We start from the raw sequence: 18,305 nt of genomic DNA, 5'->3' as shown, positions 1-18,305 counted from the left end.
GGACCATGGGTGTGTCAAGTTAGCTCGACATAGCACTGTTACTTAGCCTTGCTTCCAGTTTGTCACAGTAGCTAAGTATGGTACTGCAAAGGAAAAAGTTCCTTCTGGAACTTTGGAACACTTATTCCATTGACCTCCATTATAAATGAGATTTCTGCTTTGACACGACACCTTGAACTGTTTGTGTTGTGAACTTACTTTTTAAAATTATCTTATCAAAACTTTTCCAGAGCGTTGTAATTTTTATGTGCATGATATCAGCCCAATGTCAAGTCTATGCACAGAATTTGCTGAATTTGCAGAACTATCCAATCTCAATGTTCTTGTCCAGTGATAGGGTTGTGACAGCTACAAGTCAGTCCATATTCACATGTGTGAATAGTTAACCTCATCAGTGGACAAATATTAATTGAACAAGTTATGCCCTCAGAGGTGATTTACGTCTACAGTAGCTATTAAAGTGATAAATTAAAGTCTCAAATGAACAGATAAATGGCACCTGTCTGGCAGAGTGTTGAGTTTTACTCTCTCAGAGTTAAACACTGACAATTTTGCCTCGCGCCAACATGCGGCAGTCAATCTTTCCCCATATGGCTCCGAACATGCTCGCAAGCTGCTGTCAGTCAGTGACTGGATACCTCCCACACCAAACAGTGGAAGTGATATGGGCCTACGCTACACGTCCAGCAAAACAGCAGCAGATGGTGAATATTCTGGATCCATGAGCCATTGTGATGGACACCTCTGAGGCTCGACTGAGTGACAGCTGTTTCTCAGTAAGAGTCCGGTTACTGTGCAATCAGGCGTGGATTGGGGGGGTGGGGGGATGACCCGGAGGGTGGATTGGAAGGAGGTTTTGGCAAGAACAGCTTAATCACAGATGTAATGTCATCAACATGCACCTTTAGGTGTATCATTAACTGATAATGACGCAGCCAGAATCAGCAGAGGTAAAGATGTTGTTTTTTTTAAATGGGACTGGATAATGAGTCATTCATTAAAAAAAAAACATTACTATGAACACTAAAGATAGAGTTTCATTAAAAAAAAACAAACAGACCAATTAATAGTCAAAACACAGTCACAAAAAATCAACTCATAAGTCCTGCTGTTACAAGACATCTCAATCACAGTTTGTAGTCATAGCTACAAAAGCAAAGCACCTGATCTGATCTCATGTTACAGCTACAGTGATCAAACTTTGATTGATCAGTGATTATTTCACAAATTTACCTTTGCAATTAATTAACGTTTTTAACCCTGGTTCCACACTCTGTTTTCCTACCACAGAGGCTTTCTGTCAACATATTTCATTAGACTGTGTCATGCAGATTGTTGATTGTCGGACTCTTAAAAGTGAGGAGACTTATTTATAATGAAAGATGGCTGCATGCACATCACCTGAATGAATTACAATCAACGTAGCTTGAGGAAACAAAGCATCTGAGCGGCCCATCTGTACAGCGACGTGATTTACACTCACGGCCTAAAACAAAGTGAGCTAAGTCGGGTCATTAGAAGACTTTTAACATCTGTAGCGGTACATTTGCAATATTTATCGCCTCATTTCCTGCAGTTGTTTTCTCTTCTCAGATGACAGGAGTGCAAATCCTTATCCTGAACATTTGCTAGTGTTTCAGCATTTCACCATCTAACATTGCTCTTTGTTGACCAAAGAATATATGAATCAGATTTCAAACAGTGCACATCATACAACAAAAACTGTACATAAGAGATAATGCAAAATGTGTTAATGACTGGAGTCTGTTTAAACACTCCATTTGTAAGTGTGTTAAAAAGTGTAATAGCTATCTTCTTAAGTTAGCACTTTTCTCTCACTATATTCTCTTTCTTTCTTCATCTTGTTTGTACCTACTTTCAAAACAGTGTTGTGAATTGAACCATTCATTTGACAGGGAATCTCAGAGGTGTACAGGAAGCTTGGAAAGTTTCTGTAATTGTTTCGCTAAGCACATGATTGATACTGATTCTCATTACTCCACATGTACTAGGTTTTTACATCAAATAAACACTTCTGTGAGATGATGTTCTGTCAGTTAAAATGCATCTGTAACATTTGTGGAAATCTATTTTGGTATGAGAAGTCTCTTAGAAATATGCGATCAATCCACACAAAGCTTATGCAGGTTGATGGGGTTGTTGCTCTTGTGTTATCCAACTTCAATCCATGTTTCTTTTTAAAATTTTCCAACTTCTGAAAAGAGTTTTGAGTAAAATATACTAACGTGGTGTTAAGTTATTTCATCTTCGTCATTTCGCTGAGCTTAACATCAGTCAATGAAATTAGCTTAAAGCGATTATCAGCAGTGTGTTTGTTTTTATTCGGAGACATCTTTGATGCTTAGCAGTCATTGCCATGTTGTTTTCACTGCGTTTCTCAGTAATCACTGTGCCAGTACGCTGATGTCACCGGACTGACAGCAGCTGCCAAACCCCAAAACAAACAGGCATGAGCTGTTCTACCGAGACTACAAATAACAGAGCGGCAGAAATTAGCACAGCGCCTCAGTGACCATGTCTGAAGACACAATAAAAACCTGCAGCATTTTGGAGCATGTTTTATGATATGATGTGATATAGATATAGATGTAGTGTAGATATTATTTTTACTTATCTGTTAGGATGCACAGCAGGCAAATAGGCCAGCTGTTGAACTGCTCTATTGACAGTGGCATAGTATCTTTAGGACTGTGAAACTATGCCTGCTTGATTTTGCATGCAGGATGTAATACATTGTAGTTGCTCATCCTACACAATACATAAACCTAGTCTAGACTAGTGGTAGGCAAATAGTGTCCCATGGGCCTCATTCAGCCTTCCACTGAAAATATTCATTTTAATAGTTTACATTAAAACTTTTATGTGATTCTTCATAAATTAACATCTAGATAACAATATATGCAATAAGAATATAAATGTAAAGATTATGTAAATCCCACTAAATATGACCTACTTATGCAGCCATAAATGAAGATGGGTTGTAACAGGAAGGGACAAACAACCAATACATATTCAAGACATATAGGCTTGTATTTCAACTGCACCTAAACAGAGTTGGTCCCATTGTTACAGTGGAAAAAACTGTCCTATTGTTGAACCTAACTGCTGACCTGTGGTCTAGACTGTGGCTAATAACAGGGGCTATAGGTCTAAAAGAAAAACAGCAAACAGTATAATCTGTTCATGTCATTGCTGTTTAAATAATGCAATGCAAAGTTTTATTTATCTTGCTCTACCATTAAATAAAGGAAATAATAAACCAGAAAAACCCACCTCTGTGATGGTACAGCTGGTACTGGTTCACTCAAAAAGAGTGATACGTGGCCAGCAGTAGCCATCCCTGCTGCCTTGAAACTAGAAAAGGAATACAGAATGAATGAGTAGACAGACCAACTTTATTTTCCACACAGACATAAATTAATCTTGGAAAGTAGGTGAAAGAAATCAAGTTGCACTTGTGAAGTTACAAGTAACATGTTTTAAAACGTAACTTTTCAACCAAATATAATTTATTTTTAATATCAAAACCAATTTCAGATGGCTATTTTAAGACTAAATAACATCTGCATAAACTGCCTTCATCCATCAGAGGGGCGATTTCCGACTGTGATGAATTCATCCATCTATGTTTTCTTCTATCAGAGCAGTTAGAATATGTGTTTTCCACAACAGTGGGAAAAAATAAACTTTGCAATGGAGCACATCACAAAGATGATGTAAGGATTTGCTGAAAATGCAGTGTCTCACTAAAAATGAACTTTTGCCAGAGAGCAATATACAGATGCCTGACCATGCCAAGTCTGGTTCAGCACCATAGAACCATAGTATTAAATGAGTCAGTTACAGAGAGTATCAAACCTCATATGCACAGAAAATCTAGATGTTATGAAATACTGCTTCAGGAGCATGATTGTTTCACAGTGTGTCAATCAATGTAACAAAGGATCCCTGATGGGAAGAGCCATGTAGGAGGGGAGCCCTCCAACAGAAGGGAAGAAAGAAAAAAGGGAAATTGCAGGGAGACACAGGCAGAGCCTGTTTCTCTACTCTGCCATCCGGATGCTGTGCCCCAGGGAGCGCAGGATGTCGCTCACAGGTGTGAATGAAGAGCCTGGTTGGTTGCCTCGTCTCCCTATGTTTCCCACTCACACCTCTCTCCTTATCACACACAGCCTCAGTTTTTATAGAGTTGCTGCGTGTTGCTCAGTGACAGGCAGTACCTTCGCTTTTGAATATGTATGAAAAGACAGGAAAAGCCTATGCCTGCTTTGTGCCTCCGCCTCTCAAAGCGAACGCTTACCCTTTTGGCGTGCATATGAGGTTTGGGATAAAGCAATGTCTAGGATCTCTGTGTGTGTGAAGTTTATAAGAATGGGGAAGATGCATTTTACAAAGGTGATGCAAGAGTGTTAAAACAAGAAGCTGTTCCCATTATGAGCAAAAGATGTTGAGATAACGTCAGTGCCTCGATGCGCTTTCTTATAAAAGCTGTAAACCAGAGAAGAGTCTTTGCAGATTCTCTTTTCTTCAGCAACTTTTACCTCAGACACTTGTTGTGTTTCATTGTCCATAGTAGTTGTTGGAGCTGTGCTTAGAAGCAGCGCTATTACTTCTCCCTGTATTAAACACTCTTTGCTAATATTTTGTCGCCATATTAAAGCATTTCCTCACCACACGCATCCGCACACACACACACTCACCCTCACAGACTCACACTTATAACACGTTCATTAAAAGGAAAGAAGAAAGATAACATAACCACCAGCTGTGTGTCAGCGTGTGAATTTGACTCTCATGAGCACGTAACCCATGAAGCCTGAACTTGACAAGCGTCTCCCTCTACTCTCGACTGTCCTCCATTCATTAATGCTCATCTCATTCAGGAAATATGTCACAACTTTAGAGGAGTCAGGGTGAATGATGTAGAAAAGGGGATGCAACAGTGGATGTCTGCAGGGGGAAGGAGTAATAGGCTGCCTTTCTCCTTCATTTGGAAGCAGGTGAGAGAGACGGGGAGGAGGATAAAAAGAGAATGAACATGTTTCTTCTCGCTAATCTCACACTGGGTTTTCACACCTAAGTGCTCCAGCAATGATACATTATTCAGTGTTTGCACAACCTCGCCCAATCCAGAATGAGCTCTTTGGGTGTATGAGCTACAGGCAAAATAAAAGACTACATAAAGCTGCAAGGTGTTTGTTCGGTCACCTCACATTGAACTCTGAAGGTCAGCATATATGAAGTCTGGTTGCTGTTGTCTATGACCTGCTTGAAATGAAATAACTAATAAATGAAATAAATAAATAAAAACACGTCCTCAGTAGCCAAAAGATTATTTTTTTATTCATAAAACATAACTTAAAGTCACTGCACTCCAGTAAGTTCAACAGCCAGCAGGCCCACCTGCTGTTGCACACCCCCACTGCCATTTCTATCGACAGAAATTTTGAGAAGTACGAGGGACACAGCAGTCCTCTGTTCATGTCTTTTGGAGAACCTCACTGGGAGAAGGCAGCTTTAAAGAAATGTGTTTGATGTTAAAAAGCATCGAGCCACAAGCTCTGGGGATTTTTTTTCCAGTTAAGCACCTCTGACGGCAGGGAATGGGAGTTCTGAGGATAAAAGTGTGCTAACAAATTAGGATTTGCACTGGCATCCTCAGTCATAATGGACTTACATGGGAGGGAAATAGAGCAAATACTATTTAACCGAGGGTCGTACTTGCAAACTACTCTTAATGCTCTTGTTTGACTTTGCACTTAGATTGGATTTTCCAGCACAGGGCAATTCAGATGTTGTCAGAGCTGTCAGTAAAGATGTGGCATTCAGATTATTCTCTGTGGGCATCCTTTCTTGATTGTGCCATCAAGTAAACATACACCTAATTCAAGATTTTAAAAAAGCCATCTGTAAGGAAGACCTCAAGAACTTATAATGCTATTTTTCTCTTGTGCAAATTCATTAAAGCTGCTCTAATCAAAATGTTTATGTTAAAAATGGATCAAATGATTGCATGTAATGTGAAAGGGGTTGTTTGCAGTGACAAACCCACAGAGAATTATCTCTCAACTCTGCAGTTCCTCAGCTCTACGGAGCAGTTAAGCATCTTTCAGCCCATTGTTTTGGTTGCACAGCACACAACTTTAATGTTTCGTATTGGGCTCATCAGTGTTGTTTTGAGCCACAGCAGGGTATCTCCAAAGCACCAAACAGTGGACAGACAAAGTTGGCGACTAGTGGCTTGTGAACATAGTGGAGCATTTAGCGGCTAATGAGTCAGATATTTACCTCACAAGTAGACCAACACAGAGCTAAAAAGAGTGAATAATGGATTATTTTTATTAGGTTGACAAAAGCTCTTTGTGACTTTTTACATATGTCAATAGTCAAATGTTTGCTAAAACATCAGCCATGACATTTTTATCAGGTGTTAATATATCATGTATGTTGTGCTGTTCGCAGTTATTTTCTCTATCTTCCAAAAAGTATGAAAGTGACCCATAGTGTGTCGTATTACATTTTTCCACAAAATCATCCTGATGTTATTCATCCTTTATTCTTCTATGCTTGTAGTTTGTTTTTTGTAATTTACCTTGCACTTATTATTCATACATTGTATCATGATTTGTACTTTGCTTCTTTCTATCGCTACTATTAAATCTGCTTTATTTTAGTATGTATGTACATTTTATATTATTATATTTTTATTTTACAATGTCTACATGTAAGCATCGTGGCATAAAAATTTCCTTCGGGATGAACAAAGAATTGTCTTATCTTGAGCATCTTTTCTAAAGGCATCGCATGTTGTTTATTTTATCTTATCCATCATATCCAACTTACCTTGGAGACACACAGTAACTGAGAAAATGACATTTGATATGGTCATTTTCCTTCCTGGCCGTATAGCCTCATAATAAATGATGGATAGTTCTGGTTACCCATGATTACTCAAGCAGCACAGGTAAAGTGTTTCCCTCTAAGCCCAAAGCAACTCTTGATCAGTGGTCCATGTCTGCAAACCCTCGCCCACATCTCCTATTTTCCTCCTCCCTGTCTCCTCTGTCTCTCTCCCCCCTCTCGCTGCTCCCACAGGGACTGCTGTTTACTGGAGAGTGCCTCCTGCTTAATGGTAGATGTGACAGAGCCCACCATAAGATGGGATTTCAAGGAGAGGGGGGGACAGGTAGCCACAGTCAAGGGTTTCATCGCAGGCATGACCACCCCGCCCCCCTCCCCCACCCCAAACCTGACCACTGAATGATTCATGCAGTGAAATGCAAAGGTGGGGGGTGGGGGGTGGTTGCAGCATTGCTGTGTCTGGGCCTCTCTTGTGAGTGCTGTATTCTTAACCCTGACACACAAGACCGATGTCTGGGGAAAAGGAGGAGGCAGTGTGTGTGTGTGTGTGTGTGTGTTTGTGTTTGTGTTTGTGTGTGTGTGTGTGTGTTTATTTACCCACAACACACACACACACACACACACACACATACACATACACATACACAATGAAGGAGATGCAGATATGTTAATCATACAAGCAATAAATCTGTATTACGCATGCACGCACACTCCTGGCTTCACGCTCATCAGACCCATGGCGACAAAGAAAACTGGGTGTGGCCGTGGTGCTGGGGGAGGCAGTATGGGTATCCCCACCGGTAAAGCCCTGAACACAACCTCCCCTTCCCCCCTCTGACACCTTATACATGATTAAGATGAGTCTGGAAGCACAGCAGGGCAGATTACCAAAAGCTGTGTGCGAGTCTGAACTCTGTTTCATGAGAACCATGCAGTTTTTACAGCTTTAGATTTAGGAGATCTTCCAATTTTCCCTCCGAGAACCTGCCAACAAAACAGAGACACCAACTCTCTTGAAAAAAAAAAAAGTCTGATCAATTTGCAAAACTGCCCAAAGACGCTAATGGGGAGATAAGAAGCGGAGTGATGCATGCCACAGAGGAGCGCTGATGCGGGCCTACGAGGAAGGAGGAGCATTCTTTTATTGATTCAGGCATTAATGTACATTATGTACAAATTGGTTCAGGAAGGCCCCTCATGTATAGCCTACTGCTGCGCAAACAAATTGGAGCATTTGTCTCAGTATCCACTTGTGGGTGTATCAGGGTGTGAATATCAAATTTAATTTATTTATGAATAAAAAAATTTTTCACCTGACTGGCTTGCTCCATGCATCTTTTGTAACCCACCCCAAAAAAATGTCACAGGAGAAATCAAGGAATTTCTGCTTGTCAAGGGGGACTAAGCCAGCTTTCCGTCTTGACAGCTGAAGAGAGGGAAAAGTGGGAGGGGGTGGGGGGGGTGGGGATAAATGAAGAATTGAGACATCCTATATATCACACGGGTCACTCAAATGCTGACAGTTGACAACCTGTCAGTCTTTTCATAGCAACAGGGCGACTCCCAAGAATCACTGTCCTAAGACGCAAAGGTGTGTGTGTGTGTGTCTCAGAATGTGAGTGAGTGGCTAATTTATTTTTGTTGGATTTCATTAATCATATTTGCCACCAGGGCTGTGCCAGTGACTGCTGATGTTATTACAGTTTCTGTGAGAGACACACAGAGTGTATCTGTACTTTCTCTATTCCACAGGCAGTGTGTGTACACAAATCTAAGATGTTATGCAGAACCCCATCCCAATGCAGAGCCTGCTCAAGGTCTGCCTGTGTAGAGCACACAAATAGCCAAAGACATGCACGCACGCACACACACACACACACACACACACACACACACAATCCCTCTATCTCACTCCCTTTCCACACATACAAACACACTTGACACATGCGTATACATAACCGTGTCCCTTTGTGGACCGTTGCCATGCAACATTTCTCTGATTGGGTTAGCTGAGCTCTGGTACATGTGCACTCACACACACACACACACACACACACACACACACACACACATACATACATACACACACACACACTCTTGCTGGCTGATGAGGATCAGATCACACACAAACACACTCCTTTGCCACACCCATCCTCCTCTCCCACGGGACACAGCTGCACTTCCAAGGCCAAGGATGGAGTGAGGAGAAAGACATGGTTGCTCTTGGAGGGAGGGAGGGAGTATCTCTGCTGCTCGGTCCAGGGTCGCAGCTTTTCTTGACGCGCTCCTTGGAGATGGTGTGGTTCTTCGGTTTGAATTACAGGTGCATTTTATTTAGGTGTGTTTACTCCATTTTCATTTTATAAGCTGCAATTTGAAATCCTAAAACCACCTGGAAATGTTGTCATGTGATGAGGATTGATCAATAAAGACACCAAATACACCTCCCTTTGCTTTTTTGTTTATGATGCAGTGGAAGTGTCTCTTGGTGACAGGTTATACCACTTCTCCACAGCTCCCAGTGCTGCAAGTTTCTCAGATTTGCTTGCTTTTCACATCTGTTAATTTGGCTTCGGAAAGATAAATTTAACTTGATAGGACTTCAGGTTGACACAGCCCACTAGAGATCAGCAGGGCTGGTGCTGTGATTGCTGAAGGATGTTTCATTTTATTTCCTGTAATATGACTTGAGGTTTGTGTTTGTTCCAGGAGAAGATTTCTGCTCAGACAAACACGGAGGGGGCCTTCGGTGATCATGTAAAACTCAACTTTTGGAAGGAAGATCCAAGCCTGGGTCTACTGTAAGTTGCAAACAAGAAACCGTAGTCGAGATGTGTGACATATCTCTCTTATCTTCGCTTCACAACACATGTTACCAGCTTAAATATGATGTATTTCAAAGATTAGACATTGATTAGAAAATGTTGTTTACAAAAATTTATTCATACAAATCTTACAACACTTTCATAACATTGAGAAACGTAAAACCCCATATAAGGACTCCTGTGTGTATAACGATGTCACTTGTACTAATGTTCACTTTTAAAACACATTGTTTCCAGATAGATAAGAGATTAAACATTGAAGTAAGGCGTTTGGCGCTTTCAGAAATATCAACAACAGGCATTTTCTATGATCTGAACAAAATCTCTTTTTACTTGTTCTGAAACCCCTTTTATTCTAGATAGTGATGCACATAGTTGTAAATAATATGTCGGTGCTCTTTTACTGGTTAATAAATTACTGACCAAATATCAAAATAATCAACAACACCTCATTACCAACAGTAACAAACACTGGTCATTGTTCACAACTCTCACAGACACTGAACACCCCAAACTCATGCACACACACACAAACACACACACACACACATTGCCTGCTCCATCAACATATACATTCTATTCTTTTTTTTATTTTATACTCAGTAAACCATTGGCCATGCTTTAAAAAGAAAGCCTAATTCTACTACTGTTGGGGCAGACTAAGCCGAGCAATTAAACAGAGTAAAAGGAAGTTTCAATGTAAGCTAATGGACTGCAGCATTGTAGGGCCACTAAAATTGCCATCTGTCACTTGTGGCGAATTTTTTTTTTTTTTGTAAGTTTTATTTTATTTTTTTCTCACGTCGAAGCAAGGCACCAAAGCCAAAAGCTGTTTCCACCTCCACATGCGCGCTCAGTCACTCATTCACACAAACAAACATTAAACACACACACACACACACACACACACACACACACTCTACACTTAGACGCACAAGTGCGCACACACACTCACACAAAGCCTGTAGGATAAAGCCAAATTGAAGAAAGAGTGTATTGATAGTTTCCAAAGGGACTGGGGGGGGCAGGCGGGACAGGCCACTGATTGAATTGCAGAGGGGGGGTGCATAAAGCTGCATTTGCATAATATCGAATAAATACATAAGATATCTCTCTAATAAAAGTCATGTGGGAAGATCCCTCTGCTGGAGGGCTGAATTTTTCATTCACCTCCGCTGTAGCGTGAGAGGGAAACTCGGGGTGGCCTCGTTCAGCTTCACTCGCGTCTCGTCAAAGCTTCTGCTGATACCAAAGTGAAAGGGAATTCAACATCTGATATTTGCTATCAGACTCATTGACCCTGATCTGCCTTTGGTGGGTGAGGTGAGGCGGGTGCGGGTGTGCTCTCACCTCCTCAGGTGCAACAACCTCTCTCTGGCTGATGGGTGCTATCACCTGTCTCTTATGTAATAGCCTACTTTGCTTTCTCTCTCTCTCTCTCTCTCTCTCTCTCTCTCTCTGTCTGTCTCTCTCTCTCATGCACACACTCACTATATCTCTTTGCCTCCTGCTCTCTTTTCTTCTCCATGCATTCCCCCCATCTCACCTAACACTCTCCTCACCTCTTTATCACATCCTCACTACACAGAGCCCAGCAGACATCTAACACGAATCGGCTTCGTCTTAACAATTGAACCACGGCACTGTCAAATCAACAACTTAGCACGGCGATCTAGAAGCAAAAGAACCTTTGAAAAGCAGCTATCACCACCACAAAGGCTAACAGCAAACAGGGGAGGGGGTGAGGGGCGTGGGGAGTCCAGTGTCTTGCTTCATGATGTCCACAATGTGAGCAGCAGGGGAGGTTTAAAAATAAATAAATAAATCAACAAGTCAGTGCAGTACCAGTTTCCACCACCTCTAGCCCTCCTTGTTCACATTTCCAACACATCTGAGGGAGTGGGGGGCTGACCTCCCAAACAGCACAGTCCAAAAAAGCATGATGGCATGCAGCTTCTAAGCACAAATTAACAAGGTGTCAGTTTCCACATGCACCAATACATAAGAAATAAGTAAAGTCTTCCTAACTGTAACTCAGGTGCTACCTCTCCTCCCCAGAGCTTCATTCACTTCCTGCTCCTAACATGTACTGGGTCCTTTCTGAATATTTGTAGTGCTGCCCAAATACAATCAACAGCTGAAGCACAGTCTTCCAAAATAGTTCTGTTGACTGAACACAGACAACATTGAGATGAATATGTGCACTGTGTAGTTTCTATACTGTACATAATACACACACATATGGAACATTCTTTACACAGTCCTGTCGAGCATGATTTATATCTCCTACAGTGAATGACTCTGAGGCAAGTGAGCAAGCAGTGTTTGCCGCATACTTTTGAGTGTTTCCTTTATCTTTAGTAAAGGCAAATGATGCCCTTGCAAAAAAGAAAAGAAGGAAAGAAAAAAAGCCTGCGATGAAATTTCTGGTTTTAAAAGAGGGTCAGATTTTACCACCAGTTACACGAATAATGACCGTGTAAGTCAATCAGTTACCCATCGAATGAGAGGCTGTACAACAGAAGCCATCTGAAGTCCCCTGGAGGGGCCAAGCAAGCTATACAAACCCACAGAGCTCCCATTAAGGGAACGAGGAGGAGGGTGGAACAAGGGTAACATCTATCATTTAGGGATAAGCTGGATATGCCTCACATAGCATGCTCACTGCTTCTTTGGGCCTGTTTGGAAAACAAACAACACTAAAAAAATAGAACGTTGGTTACAAAAATAAGTATAACATTCAATACTTTGATTGTCTTTTTAAAATCTATTTATTTTCTGCATATGTAGATGACCTTTAAAGATTTCAAGCGCATAACGTTGAAGGTGCACAATTATCTTTTTTGTAATATCTTCTTCTTCTTCTTTTTTTTTTTTTTAGTCATTTTGTTTTGTTTTCAACATCTTAACATGAAAATAAAATATTGGTTCACAAAGTATAACTGTGCGGTATCAAGTGCTTTTGTACAAAAAGAAAAAAAACGATATTATTATTAAAATATTCATTTTAATGGCTTTACTTCATACATAAATACATGTTGAAAGAACACAGGCGCAATCCACTGGTTGGTCAGATATATCTGAATGACTTTGATTTAACGACTGGATGTATATACACAGGAGGGCAGTTGTTTTTTTGTTTTTTTTTTTTGGGGAGAGGGTGGGGGGCGCTTTAACAACGCTACAAATAGGCAAGTCGGCGTCCCTTGTTCCTAACTCTCTGTCTGTACCTTCTTCCCAGAACCGCTGCCAGGTATTTCTGCACGGCCATCTGCTTTCTATAGCGACTGTAGCTGTCGGTGAAGATCCCATCTGAATGTCTTTTGGATAAGGGCTCTGACTCGTCCTCCATGCTGTTGTCTTCACTGGGAAAAAAACAAAGAAAAAAACAACAAAAATAAACACAAGGAAAAAAGCACGTTAGTTAAAGCTGCAGACTCCTCCTCCTCCTCTGAACAGATTTCAGATTTTTTTTTATCAGCTTTGATAATCACCTCATCCTGCCATAATTCAAAGTTGCCTACAGTTATTAATAATGCATGTGTGGGGCCTTTTTATGCTTTTTTTCGTTTGGGAGGGGGAAGTGGAGGGGGGGGGGCGGCAAGCAAAGACAGTGTAAAAGAAACAGTGATTTAAGCGTTTTAGAAAAGTTCTGAATTATTCATTCACAGCCCATTGCGTATTCTGACGCATGATTTTTTTTTTTTCGAACAGTGCTCGGGCAAAACAAAATCAATTTATAGATTAATCACATATAAATCGCATCGTATTTTATATTAGTCCCAGAGCCTAAGGGAGGAACCATGAACGCAGTGCCACGCCACAACAACAAAAAACAGGAAACGAAAAGGTGTGATGAAAATGTCTAGACGGCTTTTTTAATGCATATGTGGAGAAATTAATAAATAAATAAATAACACGCACATAAAATGATGCCAATGATGCAGCAGCCTCAACTTATGCAACGGAGAAACATTTATTTTTAAAAAAGGATGACTGCAGGTTGCAACGCTTATAAGAAATGCCCTTACCCTGCACGAATTGTCATCAGAGAATGCAGATAATGTCTCGCTGTTAACTGACCCAGGATCTCCCTCAAGGCTCTATCTAATTCTTCCTCAGCATGCCTTTCTGGTCTGAGATGATAAAACGCCAAAACATACATAGATCATCAGTGACTAAAAAACAAAAAAAGCGCAGACAAAAATGATCAGAAGTAGCCTAAAATGTACCCACCACCCACACCCTCCCATCCACCCACAGGTTTAATATCACATCAGGTGCAGAGGCTATATATCCCTCCGTACTGAGTATTAACAGTATTGGAATCAACATTTTAGGCTACTCGGTATGAAAATAACACTGAACAAATAACATGAGAAACTCTGGGGGGAAAAAACAAAGCAAGCAAACATTATCGCAAACAGCAAACAAGTCATCAGAAATGGAAAATCCAGCTGGAGGCTTTGTGTGTGTGAGTGAGAGTGTTTTTTAAAGCTGTGGTGTGAGGGCACATTTACCTCTTCTCTGGTGGGTAGTACAGGGTGTACGCGTCGTCGTTCAGGGATGGTGGGCTTCGTATAGCAATCTGATCGCTATCAAAACCCATGTCGGATAATGAATTCCCATCCTCATCGAAGGCGTCGTTTTCAAGTCTGCAAAGAATTAATGAAAAAAAATAAATGAGAATAAAACGGGAGGGCATTCATCACAAATCTGATCTGTGCACAAGTGGGACGCGGGAGTGAAAGAATGCCAACATGTCTGCATCTGCTTCTAAAAAAACATGTGGGAGGTTAAATGCGTTAGAGATGGAGCAAAGAAAACGAAAAAAATAAAAATAAAGAAAAGGAAAAGCAAAAGCTGAGGATGTTTTTAAATAAAACCAGAAAACGAATTATTTAAATTCAACCAAAAAAATAACGAGTTAAAATGTTTTAAATGCGTACAGCTTTATTTTTTTTATCTTTAAATACATTATTTAATCGGGAAAATCTTTTTAATTCCAACTTGGTGCTTCAGCTCCACACACAGCCTACAGACTCATTAATTATTTAGAAATCGAAACAATGGGTGTGAAAACGATCACGTTAGGTGTAGGCGTGGAGCCAACAATTTCTTTTTTTCTTTTTTTTCTTTTTTTGTATTAAAAGAATGCCGCAATTAACAGAGAGAGGGGAAAATTAGAATCAATAAGAACCACGCCCAAATTGTGGATATGCTTTTCGCAGAAAAAAAGAAGAAATCTTAAACAAATGGAGCTCTCCTATTCGTTTTTGCCTCGCCTCTCCTTGGTGACGCCAGTCCACCGTCATCCCCTGGGCTATCCATTGCACTGACTGCACTCTCATTTTTAATAAGGGGTGTTCTGTGAACCGTCCCACCGGACTGATACACTTCAAATTTCCATAGCCATTTTCCACACGAGACTTGCATTTTGTATGCGTTGAAATTACTGTATTTCCTTTCCCCCTTGTTATCCCTCTCGAGATTCTCAGATTTTAAATTGCGCGCATAGTTTGTGCGCAATTACGCACGGTTATTCGAAATGAAGTGCGCAAACCCAATCACTTCGTAATTAATCACAATGCAATGGCATCATTGGACGTAACGGTTTTGGGTGAATGAAAAGAAGACTACTACAATAAGCAGGTTATAAAACTGCACAAAGAACAAACACCTACCTAATCTTAGGGTAACTTAGTCCGATAGGTGTGCAGAAGACGCTGTAGTGCATTAAGATTCCGTAGATGAGCAAGATTAAAGTCGCTTTACTCGAACTGGCCATGCTGTTAGAAAAATGAAAAAACAGTTAACATTACACAGGTTAGTCACTCCTATTGAAACAACATGCTCTCAACAAAAAAAGAGATTTCTGTCTGTTTTATTCCTCCCATTTGGTAAAAGTTTAACTGTGCATGGTGCTGACACCGAATCCTTTGCATGCAGCCCCAAAGTCATTTAGAAAAAAAACACACCAGATCTCCATGCAAGTGCGGGAAAAGAAAAAAAAAATCCCATTACTTTATCTCTCGCTCTCCATCAATGAATTTCCCCGAGTTTTAAGACAATCCGCCAGATAAAAGCACATACCTATAGCAGGAGAGCAGGGGAGAGCGCTGTGCTGTAGGATGTGATCCGGGCGCGGCTGTGGCTTGTGGTATTGTGTGTTGTGTGCGTGTGTGTGTGTGAGAAAGAAGGAGAGAGAAAGAGAGAGAGAGAAAGAGAGAGAGAGACGGTATCTTTCTCACGGCACTTCTTTGCTGGCTGAAGCGCCTCCGTCGTCTCCTGTATGTTCCCCTCTCAGCGCAGCCTATAGCCTCACTTTTTATACACAGTTAACACAGGACTCAACCGGTCGCGCAGGCAAACAAAAAAACTCGGTGGGGAAAGTGCGCCGTCTCTTCGTCTACATATCGCTGCTCTAAACTTTTGTCCTGTGCTGTGATTGCCTTGGATTTTTATCCATATATCGTAAGCCTTGCCCCCCCTCCCTCTCTCCTCTCCTCCTCCCTCCCCTCCCCTCCCTCCCTGCAATAAGTCACATTAAGGATGCTATAGACGTCATCAAGTCTTCCTCCCGGAATATAATAGTACAGTTCCTTCCTCATCGATGCATCTGTCAGACTCACCCCACCCACCCCACCCAACACCGCCACCACCTCCCTCCTAAGATGGAAGTTTACTTCCAAACTTTCTTCTTTTCTCTAAAAAAAAAAAAAAAAAGGTTGAATACATGAATTCATGAACTTTGCACAGGACAATGTGACGACCGATACCAATCGATTCGTCTCTCGCCGCACGTCATCAATTAGGCTCTTTATTATTATGACAGAACTGGGAAGTGATCATCTTTGTTGGTGGTTTCATGTGACTGGGTGGTTTTGATGGAGGGGGGGATCAGACTTCCGCTGACCAAGTTCAAGGCCTCTGGGGAGTCAGGAGCTGTCCGGTGCTGAAATGAATCGGCTCGAATTGCGGCTTTTCTGACTTTCACAGTCACTTTTCCTAATCATTTCCAATAATTGCCAAACTGGATATGGGGGGGTTGGTGGGGGGGCTTTAATGGCCATGCAATGACAGGGATAAGGCCCCGGTCCCTATCCGTTAGATTGTTGAAATAAAAGAGGCACGTAATCTGATTTGAACACAGGCTGGTGACGCAGGATGCCGGTTCGTAGAGACATCAGCCTACGTGACTTTAAGAACGATTCACCCATTTTCCCCAATATTGTTCCGAAACTGTCCGCATCATTAAAATGCGCTGATTGATGCGTGAAAACGAAAGAAAAAAAAATCCGAGAAAAGACTCGTAGCTATGCTGTTATGTATGTGGCAATTAACCAAAGAAGCCGTTGGGCCTAATTCTCTCCACTCATACTGGACTGATGAAGCCTCATTTTTGGTAATAAGTCGAACCTCTTTACGGTTACGGCTTCTCTGCAATATGCTTTTTATTATTCGCTAATAATAGGCTACAGTCAAATACAAGTGTAAGAACAAACTTGACATTAATATTCATGGCATATAAAAGTGATGGCGTACAGCAGAGTGTGTCTGGCGGAGTTAAATGAGACTTTTAATTCGGAGGAGCGACGCCTGTCTGAAATTACAATGGGGCCTCGTTGTGATCACCAGCTGGAGGTCACCGCACCTTTTCATTTTGCACACTTCATGACTGAATCAGACCTATAGCTCACCAACCAATCGAAGAGTTTGCCAAAGAGAGAGAGAGACTCACGTCAGCGTTTTGTTTACTCTGACGCAATATGACGAACAGAGCGGGTCACTAGAGGAGGCCTGTCCACAACTTCTTCTTCTTCACCGACTCCTATGAAAATCTCAACTTAAAGCCCCATATATTTTAAACTGGAGCAGACTGTTAATATTAGGGCCTGATACAGTGGGTACAGCCGCAGCTCGGTAGTCTGAGCAAACGGCGCCATCATGAGGAGAACAGAGGAACAGCCTGTGCGAGCTCCGCAGAGCTTCATTCATTATCACCATCATCCACACATGAGGGAAAAGCTTTTACAACACAACAACTGTGTGCTTTGCCTTGATACCTGAAAAGGGGATTTCCGTAATTAAACATGGGTGCAATTTGGGTAAAGCAATTGGCCTAAATTGGATACATGTTATCTTATTGCATTGTGGGTTTGTGGGTTTAACATATGTTCATGAAGGCCACTGGTTCTTACTCCTTTTTGACTGTGACCCATCAAATTTAACCAGTAGTATATACGTGCCACAGCCTGCATGTTTATGAGTTGTAAGCAGCTCCACCAAAAAATGTTTTCCTTCTCTGAACTGATCATATTCTTTCATTTATGAGATTTTAGGAGGTAAAACTATCAATATTTCACAAGTAAAAAGAGTCTGATAAAATGAGTATTATGTTTATACAGCATCCTGTATGGAAGATTTGAAATGCCAAAATAAAGATAACTCAAACAAAGTAATTAAGTTAGATACAATACTTTTTAATGAATGTTTTATGTTTTTGACCTTTGTGTTTTTTGTTTTGTTCATATGGAGCAAATCTTTCCAAGAAGAAAGGCAGCATCAGTCTTTCAGCAAGTGCCCCCAAAACAACTT

General features: G+C 41.1%; 1 protein-coding gene across 2 annotated transcripts; it reads right to left on the bottom strand.

The window, feature by feature from the left end:
• Positions 1-12,694: 12,694 nt before the first annotated feature.
• On the bottom strand, positions 12,695-16,168 carry adcyap1b (adenylate cyclase activating polypeptide 1b). 2 transcript variants are annotated; one of them, XM_018676215.2, is made up of 5 exons: positions 15,801-16,168; positions 15,392-15,496; positions 14,228-14,362; positions 13,739-13,843; positions 12,695-13,072 (listed from the first exon to the last, which is right to left on the bottom strand). In XM_018676215.2, exons 2-5 carry the CDS (start codon positions 15,493-15,495, stop codon positions 12,889-12,891), a joined length of 528 nt encoding a protein of 175 aa, XP_018531731.1. In that variant the 5' UTR covers position 15,496; positions 15,801-16,168; the 3' UTR covers positions 12,695-12,888. The 2 variants fall into 2 exon arrangements, with proteins under 2 accessions (XP_018531731.1, XP_018531732.1); XM_018676216.2 differs by lacking the exon at positions 13,739-13,843 and having other exon boundaries at positions 15,801-16,165.
• Positions 16,169-18,305: the final 2,137 nt, after the last annotated feature.

Source organism: Lates calcarifer, linkage group LG4 (assembly GCF_001640805.2).
Source record: "Lates calcarifer isolate ASB-BC8 linkage group LG4, TLL_Latcal_v3, whole genome shotgun sequence".
In the NCBI taxonomy this organism is placed as follows: Eukaryota; Metazoa; Chordata; class Actinopteri; family Centropomidae; genus Lates; species Lates calcarifer.
Note: the sequence above shows the minus strand (reverse complement) of the source record. Positions and strands in the feature narration are given on the sequence as shown.